At 48.3% G+C, this 20,196-nt stretch overlaps 1 protein-coding gene across 2 annotated transcripts in view; it reads left to right on the forward strand.

Moving 5' to 3' along the window:
• The window catches only part of SLC35F3 (solute carrier family 35 member F3), a 173,577-nt gene extending 155,141 nt beyond the window's left edge, over positions 1-18,436 (forward strand). For both annotated transcript variants that reach the window (XM_039707720.1, XM_039707721.1), the window contains 5 exons: positions 5,455-5,674; positions 11,408-11,533; positions 13,856-14,048; positions 15,627-15,716; positions 16,762-18,436. In XM_039707720.1, the coding sequence (XP_039563654.1) occupies positions 5,455-5,674; positions 11,408-11,533; positions 13,856-14,048; positions 15,627-15,716; positions 16,762-17,006 (874 nt within the window). In that variant the 3' untranslated portion in view covers positions 17,007-18,436. The remainder of the gene's footprint in view (positions 1-5,454; positions 5,675-11,407; positions 11,534-13,855; positions 14,049-15,626; positions 15,717-16,761) is intronic.
• Positions 18,437-20,196: the final 1,760 nt, after the last annotated feature.

A 20,196-nucleotide genomic window follows, 5' to 3' on the forward strand; every position in this document is an offset into this window, starting at 1 on the left:
CGCTCAGGGACTGTCTTGATAAGAAACAGGAGCTGGCTATAAAAGAAACATGCAGGAAAAGCAAATCCCCATCTCTCTGAAGGTGCAATCAACAGGCAGCACTCATCCTGCTGCTTTAAAGCACCCAGGGACTTTGTTTCTCTGTGCCCCAGCTTGCACATCTGTAAAATGGGTTTTCATAGCTCACCCTTTTCGTACACTGCCTTGAAATCTACCCACCTCAGAGGCTTATTTTGTCATGGCTACCCATTGGGTCAGTGCTGGCTCAAAGGGGAAAGAAGCAAAGCTGGAGGCATGATCTTTTTTTCTGCAAAACACATCTTTACTTTCTTGGAGAGAAAAGAACACATCTTTCTTTGTGGAATAATATATTGAGATAACTTGCATTTCATCTGTACAGCAGTCATACTTACCTCCACTTGTGAGCTTAATGCATGAGAGATGTTGTGGTCCCAACAGGATGAATTACAAAAAACATCCTTGTGGGGTTTTTTCGCTGGGAGAAATTAAACTTGAGTCTAGTTTCCTTCTTTCCTATTACTGTCAAAACATCTTGTCTGTCTGCTTTTCTTTTGCTTCCTACAAGTGGCTTGCAAGTCCTCCCAGAAGACATGGCATGACATTTTAGTCCATGTCTTTTTTTTTTTGTACATTGAGCAGAAAATGTAGGACTGTTGCACATCTGCAGATTATTTATCCATGCAGGCCTAATTGGTGCAGGGATTAGCAAAACATGTTTTGCCTGCCAATCTCTAATCAAGAAGACAGATTCACTGGCACAGTGGTGGCTCTGCTGTGCTCCAGGGAGGTGATGCTCACTCTGCTGAAAATCAGAAGCAATTTAGCCAAATTCAATTTGCAGGTACAGACCTTGCAAGGTCAAAGTGAGAAGCACAGTCTACAAAGAAATAATATTACCTTCTAAGAGCAACAGCAGATCCAAATCTGGTTTGGAGGAAGAGGCTTCAGTATAAGCACTGAGAAAATGAAAAAATTCTAGCAAAAGTTAACAGTCTGGAAAGGATAAATAACTGGCTTGTGCAAAGTATTCCCTTAGGATGTGTATTACTCCCAGAAATTTTCTACTTTACTGCAGATTTTCCAAAGATGTAATGGCAGTTTCAATGGCTTACAAACCTTTTTGGCATAGGTTTGTTCTGCAGGGACTATCAGGAGACCAAACCCCTGCCCTGGGGCAACACACTGTGTTGTACTTTTTCTCGTTCTTGTCTACCTTTTCTTCTCATAGGTAGAATTTTCTTTTTTCAGAATAGGGGAAAAAGCATTTGTCTCAGTGTTGGCAAGATTTTATCAATTCATTTGCACGAGGTTCAGAGAAGTGGGGAAACATCACGACTGCCTAGCAATGGTTAAAGACAAAACAGGCAGTGGAAGGTGAATAGTGTTAAATACATAATTGTTAACTCAGTGGGGAAAAAGTGGAGCTTTACTGTCATATTTCATTTGCAAGTTTTATTTCAATGCAACACCTGCTTTCAATATAATTAACTCTTACTTAGCATAGAATTTTGGCACTGATGACTTCTGATTTACTTCACTGGGGATGCTTGATTCCAGTGACGGAGATATTGTGCTGGAGACTTGCCTAATGGAGTAGAGCTAATTTGCCATTTGCTGGGTTAATGAAGGTACACACTAAAAAGAGTGTGAAAAACAAGACCTAGTACATGAAAGCTAAAGAAACCAACAAACAATTTAGAGTTAAGACACAAACAAAAGATTGCTGTGCCTTAGGCTTTTCTGTAGTATCTTTTACCTCAGTTCCTGTAGTACTCTAGCAGCCTTCAGGTTGTCTGAACATGGATGTGACACTTCTAGGTGGAAGCAAACTTTTCTGTATTGCTACTGTGGCAATTAAGCCAGCACATTTCCCTTCCAGTCTCCTTCCTCTGACATTCCATTCCAGTCTTACACAGACATTAACAAGGGCTGTTGCCTTTGTTAATGCCTTGCATTTATATTGTAAACCAATTGCTGTGATTACAATGGAGTGCCAGCTCATGATGACAGAATTGAGGAAAATAATGCAGGAAGATCATTTATCTCAAAAACGCAGCATTACACCCTGCAATGCCACAGCTCCTTGCTGTGTGCTGCCACCTTACCTGCACACAGCTCGGCACTTGCAGGAATTTACTCCTCACATGGAGGATTCAAGATTAGAGGGGAGATCATCTCAGCAGAGGGGCAGCTTCTCTGCTCAGCATGACCTGGGGATTCACAGGGCCAGGGCACACCTGAGCTTTGCATCTATATCCCCTTTAGCCTTTCTGGCAGTTGTTCACACCCCAAGTCCCACTGTTCCATGGGCAAAGTCGGGTGCTCCCAGCAAGCAAAACTGTATCATCAAGAGAGTGCCAAAGCAGCTTTTGGGTTGAGGAGGAAGAGAGAGCAGCAGGAATAGGATTTCAGGTAATGTGATCAGGAATAGGTTTGGTCAGTCTAAGATGACAATTTCTCTTTTAACACAATGTGGGGGTTAACTGGGTGGATGTGCCTGTGTCTGTGCCGGGCCCAGAAATCAGTGGACAGCAGGAACAGCTGTGTTCAAATGTTCTGTCCAAATATTTAAGCTGAAGGTTGCTTTTTCTGGAGTCATCCCTGACTGTTTTGAGCTTACAGCATAGGTTATACCACAGTCCTGCCTTGCTTCCCATAACCATTTATCTGCCACTACTCACTGAAAACTCTCTTCATCAAATGCTTCCTGGTATGGCTTCACAAGCTGTGCTATAGCACCAAGGAAAAATCAGTTTTCCCAGTAAGCACTGGCAAACCTGGGGAGACAATTAATTCTGAGATGTTTATTGTATGGCACATAGTCATTCTGGTGCACAAAATATGCCACATTCTTCCTGATGCTCCTCATACTTCACTGAAGATGCCAGGTCCAAGGCAGCCATCTAACCCAACAAAGTGCAGGAGTGCCCTGTTTGGAACAACAGGGCTCACTGTGGATGTGGGTGCATGGCTGGCAGCACTCTCCACAGCCCTAGGAGTCCTCAGGGAGAAGCTTCCCTACAGCTTTGTGCTGGGTGAGGAAATCTCTGCCATAAGGAGGTCTCCTTTGAAAGCTGGAACCAGTCTGTGGAAAGTAATTCATGCTTGGTGAAGCCAGCCAGAACAGCTAAAAGGAAGCTGTACATTATTACTGTATAGGGCAAAGAGAGCCTCCTGAAGTGGGCACTGCAGCTCGGGGTCATGGTCCATGTCAGGGCAAGGCTGTCCTTTGGGGCAGCATGGCACTACACTGGGTGCTTCAGGAATCCAGGCTGTGATGCCATAGGAATCCAGTGGTATTCACTAAACAAGACTCAGCCCACAAGACAGTAAAAGCACATGCTTCTACTGTATATGAAATAGTGATAGCCAATTCTATATGTGGGGAACAGATTTTTGGCAGGAGGAACTTTTTTCCCCAGGATGAATCCCAACATAAATTCCATTTTTGTCCTTTCATTTGAGTACAGCCTTCCTATTCCTCTCATACTAATCTTGCTTCATGTCGTTTAATTGTAACTGTGCCTGTGTTTTTTTGTTTTCAGAGCATGAGGCTAGCTGCCTATGACACCCTGGCAGTGAAACCCTACATGGTGTCTTAGGAAGCAGGTTAAAGCCTCTAATGAAGTTTGGGACCAGTTTTTCAGTGTGTCTCTGCTTCCTTTTGCATGTCCTGTGTCCCCTGTGGCAGGTGTCTGGTACAGTCAGTGCTGTGCAGGACTGAGGCCAGACCTGAAGTGGGTGTAGTGTTTGTGGAAGGGGAGAATGGATCCTGCTGAGCACAGGCAGCATCTGTCAGGGTCGTGAGCATCCCTGAACAGCCCAGCACAGCTCCAGCAGGTGGGAAGTCGAGCTGTGGTTTGCAGCGCAGATGGGCAACTCTTCTACTGATTCTGAGAGGCAGTTAACAGGTTTGGCAGGGAATAGGCTGCTGCCAGCAGGCAGACTTGCAGAGGACAAGGGACACTGAGGGACACAATGCAGAACCAGCAGCTCAAATGAAAGAGTCCATGTACAGCAGCCAAAGTACAGGGTCATCACATCCAGAGATAGGCAAGTTCGTAGCTATGATTTGATACAAAGGACTGGCAGGCAACAAACCCAATAAACGCAAAAAATGTGTCTCCTCTACCTTGCAGTCTTGTACCTGCTGTAGCAGAGGGGCTGTAGGCTGATACAGACTTGTGGATGCAGAGATCTGATGAGGCTGAAAGAATGGATGGGGGTTTTTTAGGTATTCATCTGGTACAGCCCTGTCTTCTGGGAAAGTAGATCAAAACAATGCTTTCATCAGTATCCAAATAATGATCTTTACATGCCCAGTCTCAGGAAACAAACAGCTTGAAATTCATGACAGCAGTGAAAAACTATTCGTCCATCATTGTCAGCAGGAAATTTAATTCTGGTCAGGTTTTGTCAGAACACCCCACTAGAGAACTTCAGGGCCCCGGGGAGTTTGCAGGTTTGCAAGTGAGCAGTGGCAGTGCAGGCCAGGGCACTGTGCTGGCTGCCCCACACACACCTTGCAGGCTGCTGGCCACAGCCCCAGCCCCAGCCCCAGAAGGCTGATTCATTCCTTCTCTGTGGTACTGAATTTCCGTGCAGCTCTGCTGCCAGGCGGGCACAGGCTGCAGGCAGGTTTCCCCCCAGCCCTGCAGCCCCATGCCAGCCCTGCCAGCAGGGCCAAGCTGCACCCCATCACCTCCTGTGTCCCATTGCTACATTCAGGACACAGACAGATTGCTGGTGCTTCTGCTCTTTGTGCCAGGGCTGAACCTGCTCAGGGATTCACAGCATCCCCAGCCTGGCCATGAGCTCCTGACTCCCCACTGCTGCTCCAGCATGTCCCCAGGTGCTACCATGCCATGTTCTCACCTCAGGGGGAGCAGGCAGCTGCCTGCTGCCCCCTCCTGCTCCTGCCCTGATGCTGCTGGAGATTTGAGCCAGGTCCTTCCCCTGGGGTGGAAAAACCCCAGCCCGGGCTCCTGCAAGGCTTCTTCCAAGCCCCACATAGCAGATCAGATGGGCACCAGCTTCCCATGGCTTCAGCAGGAGCGGGGAGCTGGGAGCTTTGCTGCCAACCCTGGGCCCTCAGCATCCTGGTGCCCACAGGGCTGGAGGGAGGAGGATGGCCCCACACTGCTTCAAGATGTTCCCTGTGAAGGGGCTGGTGGGAAGAGTGAGATTTCACCTCCTGTCGTCACCTCTCCCTTTGCTTTCTTTGCAGCCCCCTCCCTTGTTTGCAGCCCTTGCCTGTTTGTATCCTATGCAGGTGCTGGCTGTTGCAGCAGAAGCTGAAACTTTTTTTTCTCCTCTTTAAGGTGTGTGTCTCTCTTTCCCCAAAGGAAAAGAAGAGGAGCAAAAAAAGCCATATATTTGCTGCAGACTGTGACTGGCTTATGTAATAACACTGCCTTTCTCTCCTTGTTTTAGGGAGTGCTGCCGATTTTTTGGAGACAATGGCTTGACTTTGAAGGTGTTTTTTACCAAGGCAGCACCCTTTGGTGTTCTTTGGACACTCACAAACTACCTTTACTTACATGCAATAAAGAAAATAAACACTACGGATGTCTCCGTGTTGTTCTGCTGCAACAAAGCTTTTGTGTTCTTGCTTTCATGGATCGTTCTGAGGGACAGGTTCATGGGAGTGAGGGTAAGTGACTCCTTATCTCTGTCTCCCCTCTTCCCCCTCACCCTTGTGTCTTTCCTTTACCCCTTGCCTCCTGCCAGCTGAGTCAAGCAGCAGCCACAATTCAGCTCTGTGGGCACAGAAGTCCTTGTGGAGCAGGGATGCATCCTTCCCTGCAGCCCTCCCAGGTGCCTGTGAGCTCCTGGAGCCCCTGGCTCCCCCAGCCCAATGCCTTTGTGCATATTCCTTCAGGAAAGGGGTGACTTGCTCCAGAGTGTGTCGAAAAGGACATGTGCTGTCTCCATGCTGCTGTGGATGTGTGCCAGCCCTTGCCAGTGCCTTCCAAGTGACCATTCCCAGGCTGCCACCAGACTTGGTTGTTTCTAACTGCGCGTTCTCACAAGCCCTGGCTACACACAAGACACTTCTGGTCCCATCCTGGGAATTTAACAGGGCCCTCACCTTCCTGTGTGTGTGTGACAGCAGGCTTGCATGGTGGGATAGTTCTCTTCTGCATCTTCTGTGTCAGGTAGCAGCAACTGCAGACAGGAAAGGAGAGCTGGGCTGCCCTCACCCACCTGTGGCCTAAAGGTCTGCTCGTGTCACTGATGGAAGACTGGTGTCCACAGGGATTTGCATTTGGCCAGCAGCTGTAGGCTGCTCTTCTGATGGCACCCCAAATGTTTGCATGCGCCTTTAGTTCTGCACCCCACCAAATGCCTCTGCAGCAGCAGCAGCAGCAGCAGCAGCAGCAGCAGCAGCAGCAGCAGCGGAGCCACGTGCAGAGGGTTTATCATGAACCCCCCAGCTCCCTGCTGACCCTGCTGCCATCCTAGCAGCCCTCAGCACATCACGTCCTTTGGCAGCAGAGTGGGTGGGTGAGTGGGTAACCCACCACCCTGGGGCCAAGGAGCTCCTGCCAGGGCCAGGAGCAACTGCAAGGAAAAGGCACCAGTGGGTCCCTGTTTCCTTGCTTCACCAATTAATCGTAATTAATAATCAAGATCAACAGCAATAATTGTAATTATTCCTGTCTCCTGCCCACTACTCGAGGAACTCCCTTCTCACCCACCTAGGCTGGTGGTGCTAAGAAGAGGTTGTTTCATGGAGTAGCTGAGAGTTAACTTTTCAGGAGAATTTGGCAGGAGACCTTGGCCAGCCTTTCAGTGGTGGCAGCCAAGAGGCTGCTCAGGGGATGGTTGCAAAATGTACCTGCCAAAAGCTCAGTGTGGCCAGCTGGTGTCTGCCCACCCCTCTGCCCAAGTTGCCCTACCCTAAAAACAAATTAACTGTGAGTTTTGAGTGCAGAAGCAAGGGTATCCTGAAATTATCCTGGAGCTAGGGAAGTCTCATTGTTATCAAAGCTGGATGTGCTGGCCATTTTGATAAATGATAATTTTAAAAGGTATTTTTGTGCCTTCCTCTCTTGTGGCACTATCAGCTGTAGCACTGGTGGGACACCAGGAGAGATGGTGTATGCAGGGGTGACCGCTGCAATCTACACCTGCAGCTTGATCCTCACTCTGAATGTGCCATCTCCCACCGTGGGGTATGGCTGTGGTGTGGAGGGAAAGAACCTGTGTGCAGGGATACCCACATGGGCACATACATGCTGGAGCAGAGGTGCTTCTTGGGCTTGCCTGAGTTTCTGGCATGATGGAAAAGCCAGGGTGGTCAGGGATTTCCCAGCAGCTTCTTGGGAAGGTTGTCTTGTGCCATGGCAGGGGACACGCACTGGGGGATGAATCCTGCTCTGTATGCCTCCCTTCTCAAAGGGGCAGAAGGAGTGGAAGGAGCAGAGAAGCAGAGCCAAGTGCTGGTCCCAGCCGTGTCCAGCTGCCTTTTGTTTCCTATCTGCACTACTTTGGGAAAGCAGCAATGGAGCAGAGAAGCAAAGCAGGGGACAGAGCAGTGGTGGCTGTGTGATACTCCTGCCATGTGTTCCAGCCCCTCCCTGTGCAACCTGGCGTTGGTGAGATTGTGGCAGAGGAGCTTCCTGAGAAGGAACCCAGCTGTCTCCTGAGTCTAAGAGGGAACAAGCTGTCTCCTTCCCAGGTGACAGGCCAGCAAGCAACCTAGCTGCAGGGAGAAGTGGTTTGCAGACAAACTGGGCTATTTGCTCTTAAGTTGTGGCATCCTGACCTCTGGCAATATGAGAGTGAGGAGGCACTTGTCCTTGGAGATTGGAAGGCCATGTGGCAGCACAGCAGTTCTACACCCCAGCTTTGTGTGGCACAGTGGGAGTGCTGGGGCACTGCAGAGGGACATAGCATAGTGTCTTTGGAGAGAATAATTTTCTTCCCTCATTCCTCTCCTTTTCTGTACAGCGCATGTGAAAAGCAACAGGCAGAAAGAGTGTCACTGCTGGGGGATAGCCTCAGGATGACCCCAGTACACTGCCTTCTTCCTGGGACTGGCAACCAGGAGCAAAGACAGCTGCTAGGGCTTCCCTGGGAGTGACCTAGGGGCTGCAGGCACCACACAGCCCGGCCCCAAAGCACATGGTGCCTCGGGGCCACACGGTGTCAGAGCTGCTGACCCTCTTAGAAGCACCCATTGAGAGGGTATTTGGCAGACAAGGCTGCAAGGGTGAGAGTGCCTTCCCACGCTCCTGGTCCATCCCCACACCAGTGCAGCAGGATGGATGTGCCACAGCAAAGCTCTGACTGCACATTTGTGTGTCCCTGTTCATGCCCACTGACAGAGGCAAGGTGAGAAAGGCAGCTGCTCAGTGGGGTTGAAGCAAGTACAATTATCCTACTTGGCCTTCAGAAGTGCAACTACTAGCTCTCTAAGCACATAAATCACAATTTAGCTGGAATATAAGTGTAAGAGCAATTGCAAGTTCCCATCCTTGCCATTCGGGTACTTTTAAGTGCCTTCATCTCCCCTAATGAAGTTGAGCTTTTCCCCCTTGCCCTTCACTGTGCCCAGAGAACAACTGGCTGGGCTGGAAGCTGTCAAAGCCACACAGATAATGAAGCTGTGAGTGCCTGGAGCAGTGCCTCTGCAAACCCTGCAGTGCTGTGACACCTGTGGCACTGTGGTGTGTGAGCAGCCTGTCCCTGCCACTAACAATGGGCTGGATAGAAAGGCTGAAAGGCTTTCAGAGAAGGTGTCTGTGGCACCCCTGGCAGCTCAACAGGACACTGAAAAGTGAGGCCAAGGCTCATCTGACACCTGTGACATGCTTGATGGAAGAGGCAAGGACCGCTGCCCCAGCACAACTGTTTGCAGACTGCATTCATTTGCTTTGATCTTTGGTGTTTCCCTCCATGCTACGGTGAATAAAACAGCTGAGGATCCGAGAGAGCCATCACCTGCAAGTGCCTCCTGTGTACATAACATATAGACAAGCACATCTGCCTGTAGGACTTGGAAATACATATCCTAGCAAATCTCAAACTGTAGAGACACGCTCTCTTGGAAGGTGCTCTGAAGCTGATCAGCTCCTGATGTTAAAAGCAATGCTGGAGACTTTTCATTCTGCAGTTCATGCATGCACCCCCCAAGTTTCCAGTGCAGAGGCATTACAGCTCCCTTAGGGAGTTGAAGCAGGCTTCCTCCACCCAGCTGGGTGCCACAGCCTGCAGTGTGGTTGTGGTTCTCCTCAGCCCTCCAGTGAAGGCTGGACAAGCCCCATGCAGCTCAGAGGAAGACAGCCATGCCGTGAGCAGATGCTACAAGAAATGCTGCATCTTCCGCCCTTTGTCAACTCATCTGTAGCACAGGTGATGTTGAAGGACGGTACAGGGTTGCCATCTTTCAGCTGAGCCTGAGCCATGTACCTTGCAGCTCTCCCCAGAGCCATAGTGAGTCAGAGCAAAGGTGCCTCTGCCCCAGAAGCCTGCCTGCAGCAGCTGCCTTAGTAGAAGAAAGAAAAATGTCTAAATAGGAAAAGCCTGTAATGATATTTCCTCATGAGACTTTCCATCCTCCAACAATTTGAGGCTCAAGGACTTCCTGAGATGGAAGCAGTGTTTCTATAGCTAACAGTCGTTGATGGGATTTTTTTCTTCCATGAGTTTATTCTTCTAAACTTTTCACATCCACATGGTGCAACAGCAAAGCTTTCCTTCACTTAATTATGTGTTGGGTGAAGGCAAATCTCTTTTTCCTTGTTCTGCACCTGCCTCATGCTAGTCTCATGCACTTACCTTTTTTCTTGTGCTTCTGAAGCCACAGAGAGTGTCTGAATTTTTATTTGACAAGCACCAGTGCACTGGTGAGAGAATTGCCCCACACTGCTATAGAGCTATGCAGGGGAGGGTCTCTCCTTGCCTTAAAAAAAAGGCTGTGCTGGACCATAGGGCCCAGTCACACCACCACAAAACTTCACTTCAGAAATTATGTCCCACACTTGTGCATGGAGAGACCAGATGCCAACAGGGCTGCAAGCCAAGATGCTGTACCTGAACCTCTCCAAATCTGCAGCGTGTATACCCAGCCTTTGCAGTTGGTACTTGGGCTCCACCCTGATCAAGTCATAAATCAGAATTCTGCCTTGTGTCACCCTGCCATTATACAGCAACCCCTGTGGAGAAATTGAGTTTGGTTTGCAAAAAGGGGCCATTTTTGTGTTAGGGGAAATTGAAGGTGTTGATGTGAGTGTGCAGGAAGGATCTGCTGGATGATTGTCTGGTGTATGGGTGTCCCCTGGCACCAGCCCCAGCTCAGCCCAGGGAAGAGGCTGCTGGTGCTGCTGGGGTTGGGACCTGCAGCTGGTAAAGAGGCTACCTCAGCACATCTTGCTGATCAGGCAGCAGCAGAGCCTGGCACACAGACTTTCCCCCTGCATCTTCACAGCAGCCCCAGTATTTCTGGTGGGAAGCAGGAAAGATGAGAGGAGGTTCATGGATGTGTAGGCAGCTGCAGCCTGTGGATGGGGCTTAAAATCCTAGTCTGGTCCTGCAAGAGGGGACAGCTGGCTGGCACTTACCCATCTGTGGATCAAAATAAATTAATACCTCAGTCATCTTGGAGGCATCACCTTGAGTTTGCAGCCAAAAGTCATGTGTTGTAAGCAGGGCATCCCTCACAGCCCTGCAGAGCCAGGAAGCATGAGCATAGAGAAAGCCCCATTAACTCCAGAATTAACACCCTGAGAGGCTGAAGGCATCTGGCAGGACAATCCCAGAGAAGCCAGGGATTTCTTGCACAGCCTGGTAAATCGGGGCAGCGTGTCCCCAGCCTTTGTGAATGTTTCTTCTGTTTGGGAGGCACCCCTCCGGCATTGCAGTGTGCATAGCTGGCTGGAGAAAACCTCCTCCTACTCTCTGAAATGACTCGTCTAGACTGGGAAGTAGTTGTGTGAATTTTATTCCCCTGTTTAGTTCTATAACCTTTTTCCTCCAAAACTTCAACAGGACTCGAAGCCTTTTCTGCAAGCTGCAGGGAATTATTACTTGTGTATTTTTGTCATGCACAGGCTGCAGGGACCCACTGATGGGGAAGCTCAGTGGCAGAGATTAAATCCCCACTTCAGCTCAGTCGGAGGCACTGAGCCCTGCAGTCTGGCCTGTTGCACACGCCCGGAGCAGCCACTCCTTTGCAGCTCTGCCTGCAGCTTCCCTGCAGCCAGGGAATCCACGAGGGCAGGCAGCATCTGCTCCCTGGGTATTGGCCCAGGCTTCCTACTATTTTCTACATAGGCAGATGATGCAGAAGTACTGCACTCGAATGTAAATCTGCATTGCTTGTTTCTCCATTGTGAGGACTGTCTAGTAACACTCTCTTGCTTTCTTTGTCTCCAACCAGATTGTGGCTGCTATATTTGCTATTGCAGGGATAGTTATGATGACGTATGCTGATGGGTTTCACAGCCACTCCGTTATTGGGATAGCCCTGGTGGTGGGCTCTGCCTCAATGTCTGCTCTCTACAAGGTAAGCACACCTGGCTCTTTTCTCCCACAGAGATGCCTGTCACCCTCATCACTCACTTTAAAACCTCTGTGCAGTTCAGGAAGCACTCTGCAGAGATTTAGCTTAAGTCACTTGGTTAGCTCCACTTGCCAATCCTCCTTCAGTAACATATGTAGCTTGTGTGGGGCTTAAAGCACTGCTTATCATGGAAGCAATCATATCCTTAAAATGCAGAGCACGTGCCTATGAATCAAGACCTCATCCTGAGCAGCTGGATAAGCTGCACTATGTGTAGGATGCAGCCTTCTCTGCTGAGCAGAGCTATTTCACTCAGCCTGGGACACTCCTGGGCACTTGCCTCTGTGCTGCTCACAGTGCTCAGAGTCACAGTCCACAGTGAGGAATAAGCATTTGTAGAGTGTGGTTTGCCCACCCTGGCTCAGATGCGTAGATCAGGAGGTGTAGACAACTTCATCTGGTCTAATGAATTGCACTGTACCAGTCATCCAAGAGGAACTGGCCAGGAGAGCCCTGCAGTCCAGGGAAACTTGCCAAACTGAGAAGCATCTGCCTGTGCCCCTCAGCACAGTGCTGCGATGCTTTTTGCTCACTTACTCAGATCAGACGATCTCTTACACTAGGAAGGTCAGGAAGTTTCATACAGCTCATTCCTCTAAGAGAGCATTTCCTTGCAGGACCAGAGACATGGCCCACCAAACCAGAGAAAATTAAAGGCTAGAGCCTAGCTATGTTCCCTTTCCCATGACACTGCCACTCTTTCTGGGAATGGGAGTCTCAGGGCTGCTCCCCCAGAGCCCGTGCACAGGAGGGTGGTGGTGGCCGTGCCAGCAGGGTGTTACTCTGCAGTGTGCTCTGCATGCCAGGACAGATGAAGCCCTGCAGCTGTTGTGCAACACATGCTGCTGCCACTGCTGCTGCCACCCTGCTCTTGCTCTCTCTGGCTCAGTTCCCATGAGCTGTGTGTGCCAAAGGGGCAGGCAGATCTCACCATGTGCAGCAGAGCCACTGCCTATCTGGGGTAGGAGGATAGGCCAAGGTGGCCCTGCTGGGGGCAACACAACACGCTCGGGAGGCAAATGAAGAGTAAGTGATTTTTGGGACATTTTGCTCCATATTGCAGAGCAGCAACACAACTGCACTGGCCAGTGATGGGATGGTGGGAGTGGGCAGAGCCCTGCTAGCACAGCCCTGCTGGGGGCAACACAACACGCTGTCCTTGGGAGGCAGATGAGGAGTAAGTGGTTTTTGGGACATTTTGCTCCATATTGCAGCTGCACTGGCCAGTGATGGGATGGTGGGAGTGGGCAGAGCCCTGCTAGCACGGCAGCCCTGCAGACTCGCCGGCTCTGTGTAGGCAAAGGAGAGAAGTGACACTGATGAGGGGGACTGCCAGCGCAGCACAAACCACTAAGTCACAGTCCATTGGCTGGCCTTGTCTGCAGCCAGTAGCAGAGGAAAACTGTTCCCAGACCATGGTATCCAACAGAATCTCTGCAGCTCTGTGGTGAAAACCAATGCAGACTTCAGACAGGTCCTGTCCACAGGCAGTCCCCAGCCACAGATGGCCTGCTCACAGCCTTTATTTCTACTTTTTTTTTTTTTTTTTCCCACTAACAAGCCTGAAAACCAATGCAGACTGCAGACAAGACCTGTCCACAGAGCAATAAAGGCTCACAGCCTTTATTTCTACTTTTTTTTTTTCTTTTCCCACTAACAAGCCAAAGCTTTTAAATCCCTCCCTGTAGTCTCATTGCCCAGGCTGCATCTGTGCTCTGGGCTGTGGGGCTGCTGCTCTGCTCTGCCTCCTGGAGATGAGTTCCCAGGGAGAAGGTGGAAGGACAGCCAGTCAGCATGGACTGTGCTTGCCCACCCCCACAGCACTGCTCAAGTGGCAGCCAAAGGCCTGGACCAGTGATGTCTCATGCAGGGGCATTCTTCATCTAGATTGCTTCGTCTCCTCCCCCTGCCATGCTCCACAGTCTTCTTAATGTCAAATTATCTGGAGGTGCAGAAAAAAGACTGAAGGGTCTAACCAAGAGTTGAAAGGTCTAAGTTAGGGTTAGCGACCTTTCCGTTCAGGACAGGTACAGACAAAGGTGCTGAATGCCCTTTCTGCATGGACTCAGTTGGCAGCTGCCCCTGCCTGTGTTCCAGGGGGTGCCAGGAGGGTGAAGGCTGGGCCACACAAGCTGCTCACCACAGTTCCATGAGCAGCCATCCCAAGTGTCCGGCAAGCATCACTGCACAGGTGCCAGAACAGAATGCCAGCCTTCCAGGGATGGTGGTGCAAGAGAGTTAAACCTGTGTATTTTCCTCTTTTAGGTTTTATTCAAACTTCTTTTGGGCAGTGCTAAATTTGGAGAAGCTGCCTTATTCCTGTCTGTGTTAGCTGTCTTCAATGTCCTCTTCGTTACCTGTATTCCTGTCATCCTTTATTTTACCAAAGTGGAGTACTGGAGCTCTTTTGACATCATTCCTTGGGGGAACCTCTGCGGATTTTCAATTCTCTTATTGAGTGAGTAGATGGGGGAACTCTCACACTGCTCGGGTTGGAGGAGGGTGCCAGAAACTGGCCACTGGTGGAAACTGCAAGCCTCTCCCATACTGGAGCTGTTTTCCCTTCTCCCATACTGGAGCTGTTTTCCCTTCTCAACTTAATTAGTAACTTGAGATATTATAAGAGGGTCCATTCCTAGGGCCAATGTAGACCTCGCTTCTGCTATTATTACCACACCAAAACACAGTGGCTCTCCTTAGAAGAGACTGTGTAACTAAACTGTAAACTTGTCCTAACTCCTACTCATGAACTCTGTGTGACAGAAACAGGTAACACTTGCCCAGGCTGTGATGGAAGCAGCCCTGCTGGGAGGACATTGTCTGGGGTTCATCAGCATCCCCACAGCAAGGTTAGGCCAGGCCTGTCAAGGCCAGACTCCAATCCTCTGCTGCCTGCAGTAGTAACTACTTGCTACTCCTAAAGAGAGGTAATTGCTGCTCCTAAAGAGGAGTCAACTTTTGAAAACGTAGTGTTGCACAGTGATGGAAATTTTGATAGGTGGCAATCCTCTCTTCTGCTGCCACTGCTGTGTCACCAAAGGAGCCCAGAGGGGAGGGATGCCAATCTAAATTTTAAAGGTTACCAGAAACATGATGCTGTCCATTGTTAAATTAGATGTGTTGACTTGCTGCCACAGTTGGTCCCTACACTGGATGATGGAATCCCCTCTCCTAAAACATTAATTTCCACTGGAAATAGCTCTTCTCTACCCCTGTCTTGAGTCCCAGCTCCTTTTACCTTGAACAATCACAACTCCAGAAGTACCTCCAGGTTACTTATCAGTGGACTCAGAGGAAGTTGTCTGTAAGAAAGTGGTGGAGAACTTGGCAAGCAATCCCTGGCATGTGCAATACATGGGTACTACTGGAAGACAGTCAAAGCTCCAGCTCCCAACAAGCTCAGTATTGGCAAGGCTCTCCTGACTCTGCTAAAGCTGATCACCTTAAAACAAGGGTGAATTTGATCCAAGGCAATTATTAATTTGTCATGAAACACCCCACAAACTGTGTATGGTATTACAATGGAGTGCTATTATAATCATTCCATAGTAGTGATAGTATAATTTCATTGTATGACATTATATTTAGCAAGTTCCTGCCTGGAAGAGGGTTAGATTTACAGCATCTTCCACCTGCAACTGGAGGCAGCTTTTCTACCAAAAAGTACCCAGACAGAAGCTCCTGTTCAGCTGAAATCTCCCAGATGAAGAGTGTTGTCTTTCAGCAGGGCCAAGGGGATCACTGGATCAGTATAAAGAGTGGGAATTACTGCACATGATGCTGAGAGACAGGCTGTACCCAAAACCCACCCAGGTCCTGCCACTGGACTCCAGAGGGACACAGAGCTCCCCAGAAACAGCAATGTCTCAGGCAGGTGGCCATGCAGCAGACAGAGCTTTGTCCTCTGGTATCTTCAGGAAAAACAAGAGAAGCTTTATTTGAACAACAAATGGAGTAATAAATCATAAGTGTTTCAAGTGACATTCCTTCTGCCTAATTTCACTGTATTAAAAGACATTTTTCTTTCCTTCATCAGCATTCAATATTCTACTAAATTTTGGGATTGCTATTACCTACCCCACCTTGATTTCTCTTGGAATTGTACTGAGTGTCCCAGTGAACGCAGGTAAGATTTTCTGTCTTTTGCATCTTAATTAATATATTAAATCTGTGGCCTTTCAAATACACAGCAGGGATGAAAGAAAATAGATTTATTAAACATGTTTTGCACCTTCTCTTGAAGACTTACAGAGATGACACTGATTAAAAATTTATTCTTTATGCGTTAAATACATGTTGTGTAATATTCCATGAATATTCACAATCCCTGAAATTGGCTTTTAAATTTCTGTCCGAAGAAGCCTGCATACTGAAAAACAAAGTAGATTTGAAGACATTCATCTCTGGGCTGAAATAAAAACCCATGGATAAAGCAGAAATCAGTTCTTAATGATGTCTTCTAGGCCGCCTTAACACTAAATTCAAACAAATATTATTGCTTACATTTCAGAGCAGATATGTAAATAGTAACTCTGCTTGCCTTGGTAAACAGCACTGTGGGTGTTTATCAAGAACACTGGCCAGTTCAATTCTGGACATGGCCTGGTACATTTCTCTGACAGTTTTTCTGAAATTTATTGAAAGCCAAGAGACTGCAGAGTCTGAGAGGTCTGGGCAGGGGAGTGCAGACACAATCCCAACCTAAAGTAGCTCCTAAAACCCAGCATGCTCAGCTGGTGCCACGGTGCAGGTGGCAGCTCCCAGCTTCATGCTGACTAAGTGCACACAGAGCTGGGCACTGCTCTGGCAGATCTGGCTACCAAAAGGTGCGGTCCCTCCAGAGTGTGTGGATGGCTCAGCTTGGGCAGGGTTTCTTACTTCACAGGGCACTCAGGGTGACAAGAAATATTTGCAATCAGGAGCTGCTGTGCAGGGAAGGGAAATGCCCCTTTCTCTGTGTCCCTGCGCCTCAGCAGGAGTTCCTGTGCTGTTGGTGGACATACCCTGCTGTGCTCAACCTGCAGGAAATAGTGCCCTTGCCATCACTGCCTCCATGGCCATGTTCTCCTGCCACAGACAGCCCTCAGAGCTGGGGAGGTGAGGGGGAGGGAAGGGGATACTGTCCTAATGCCTTTTCCCAGGTAATAACACCCGTTCAATGTCCCACACAGTTGTTGATCACTACACGAGTGAAATTGTCTTCAATAGTGTCCGAGTAATCGCCATCATCATTATTGGCCTGGGCTTCCTCCTGTTGCTCTTGCCAGAGGAATGGGATGTCTGGGTAATAAAGCTCCTCACACGTCTCAAAGTCCGGAAGAAGGAAGAAATTCCCGAAGGGAATGGAGACATTGCTTCAGGACTGCCTAATAAAAGCCGGAGAACTCGCCCTTCCATGTCATCCTTTGCTCATTAAATGGTCTTTTTACCAAAACTTTGTGGTTAACGTTATATATGATGATGCAAAGGTCTTTTTCTTGGGAAGAAGCACACCTGTCCAACATGGTGTACATACCTGTACAGTTTTGATATGATCACCATCTAAAGCATCAAGTCTTGGCATGTCCAGTTTGCTTGTACTTTTTTCACATCTGACCTTTCACTTAAGTAGTACACTGAAAAAAAACTGCAAACCAAGAACCTCTCTTCTCTTTTTAAATGAATGTAATATATAGTCAAAATATATTTGCATAGGTTATTTTAAAGAATGACTTTCATGAAAAGCAGGGCAGACATTTTGAACATTAGGTACTGAATGATGCATTGCACACTGTGATTTAAAAGAAACAAATGCTATGCTACATCACATGTTTATTTTTGACCAGAGCTGTACTTTGAAAGTTTTCAAGGAGCAAAAAAAAAGGGAATCTTTTTGGGGGCGGGAAGATGGGGGAGAAGAGCAGAAGGAAGATTTAGAAATCACTCTATATAGATGAGCGCATGTTGCGCTGCAAACAGGGAAAATTCAAGCGCAAAAAATGCTTGCACTAAAGCATAGAGAGAAAGCAGTCTACAGCCCAAATCTCCTTATTCTGCAAATGACTGTAGTCCACGTTTAAAATCATGCAAGAGAAATCCAGTGCCTTCTACAGAACTCTTGTCTTTATCCACGCAGAACCAGGTCCTGCTGCGAGGCACTTGCAAAGGCAGGGCTCAGGTTTGTGGCCCCAAAGGACCCCAAATTCCCACCGACATCAGGACGTGCCTCCCACGCACGCCGTGGTTCTGTGGGAGCGTGGGGCCCGGGGGACTGCAAGGTCGAGCGCAGGAGACCTGGTTCTCTTCTCACTTCACAGGTTTTACCCCTGTGGGAGCTGCGCTTGATTAATGCCAATGTGAGGAAGGGGAAATCTTGGCCGTGCGTGGGACAATCCGACAGAAATGATCAAAGGGGCTGGCAAGAGCGTGGTTGCTGATGTACAGTCTGAGAGCATGGACTAAGGGGGTGAATCGCCAGTTGCTTTTACTCCATAATTGTGAGTGTTAAGAGTTAAAAATGTAAGATATTTACATCAAATGTAACACTTTTTATGAAACTTGTAAGCACCAGGATGTTTACTTATGCGATTTTGGTTCGCCATTAAATTTCTATCTGTGATAGATCACATGCTATGTAAAAAAGGGGGGGAAAAAGGTTATAGTTTACTATTTTTGAAGTTTACATTGTTGCATACAAAATTAAAAGTGTTCTTTTGAACTGCTGCCATAGCCTAAGGTCCCTGCTGCCACTGAGGTCCTCTTTGTCTCAGGCAGGGGTGGCTTCCACTTCAAAACATTTTAGCAAATCAACTTCAGATTCCATTATCTGTTTGGCAAAGCTAAATAATAAAAGATTTTAAAATCCTTTTCCTTCTCTTGATTGAAACTTTGTTGAAGTTCTCCTGTGGGTAGTATTTGGCCAAAGAGACCAAAAGGGAGAGACACGATCATCAAAGCAACAGAGGCTGCATCTCACAGCACTGCCAGCCTGTCTGTCCAAGACAGCACAGTCTGCTCTACACTACCTGGACAAAGCCATCCAGAGGGATGCTGTAGGCATCAGTGAGGAAACAGACATCCAGCAGAAGTAGACCAAAGAAAAAACTGATCTTTGAATGCATCAGTGAGCAGCCATACGTGCATAGGCTAACAGGTACTTAGGGCAGTGTGTGGGCCATGAATTTGTACATTAATAACCAGGCCCTAGTCCAGGCTGTATGCCTGTCCCCACCATTTTGCTTGATGACCAGACATTAAAGACTTGCTAGCAGAGATTACACCCCTGAATTTTTATATCTATTTCTTTGGGAAGAGGAGGGTAAAGGCACAAGACATGAGCACAGGTACAACTCCAATAACTGCATTGAAGGGCACACATAGAGACTTGACCTCAAAACTCCCAGATTTAAGTTTATTCCATCAATGGACAAATCATTTTGTCGTCCTTGAGGATGTCATCATCCCCAAGCCTCCTCTCTGAGCAAGGCCAGAGAAGAATATATAAACAGTCCTTCCATTTCCATAGTCCCAGAAAGTGGCATCTACTGTGATCTCCACACTTCATTTTGTTGTATGTTTGATGCAGTCTCTAAGTATTCAAAGGCTCCAAATGCCCTTTTAAAAACTGCAACTAATATGTGTGGTTTAAAACAAAAGGGAAGCAGGTTTTTTTTCCCCTTCAGTATTGATTGTGAGGGAATTTATGCACCAGAATGGACAGCAGCATTAGTAAAACTGATTTACCAGAGTCTGCAACTAAGTCATTGCTTCTGTTGGCTTGTCCTTCCTGAGAACAGGCTAAACACATGCAAGGGCTGGGACTCCAAACAGAACTTCATGAACCATCTCCCTTCTGAGTGGGAACTGTGCAAACTACATTTCCCCATGTGAAACAATTCTGAGCTAGCCATGTTAACCAGATGAAAGGACCTACATTTCTTCAGGCAACACCTTGCCCTAAGCATAAACACCTTGACTTGACAGTAAGCCACTGCGTAGAAAAGCCTTCCAGACAGTGAAGTCCAGGATGTGATTAGGAGAACAAAAACACAGTATGTCCACATGGTATGTGTGCACATCTCTAAGTGCCAAAGCATCACAGGTCTGAAGGTGAGGAATGAAAAAACTGGAGTTGTTGGCACAGAAGGACAAGCCAGAGCAAACCCCTCTGAGAAGGCATTAGATGTAACTGGGCCACCCTTCAGGTGAACTCCTGATCTCAGACTGTGAAAGGATGCCCAGGACAAATTCAGTGCCCTGGAGAGGAGGGCTGAGCTGTGGCAGACTCTCCTGCTTGCCCTCAGAGGCCAAAGCAGTGTGTGCAATCTCTGCAGCAGTCTGTGGGTCAGCCCCCACACTGCCCTGCAGGGTCATACCTGCTGTGCAGCAGAGCCACACAAGCCTGGAATTAGCACTTTTAGCCCACCATTGGCCACCTTGAGCCTCCTCCTTCGGCAGAACTGCAGGTCCCTCCATCATGAGGCTTCTTCAGGTGTCTCAGAAGCTGGTCTCCTGCATCATCATTGTGCATCTCCTGCCCTGACAGAGCACTGCCAGCCACAAGTGTGCACCCTTGTTCAAGGGCTGATCTGGACTGGCAATTGTCTGGCCCAATTTAGGGCTCTAAG

Source organism: Passer montanus, unplaced genomic scaffold (assembly GCF_014805655.1).
Source record: "Passer montanus isolate IOZ18808 unplaced genomic scaffold, ASM1480565v1 scaffold2, whole genome shotgun sequence".
Lineage (NCBI taxonomy): Eukaryota > Metazoa > Chordata > Aves > Passeriformes > Passeridae > Passer > Passer montanus.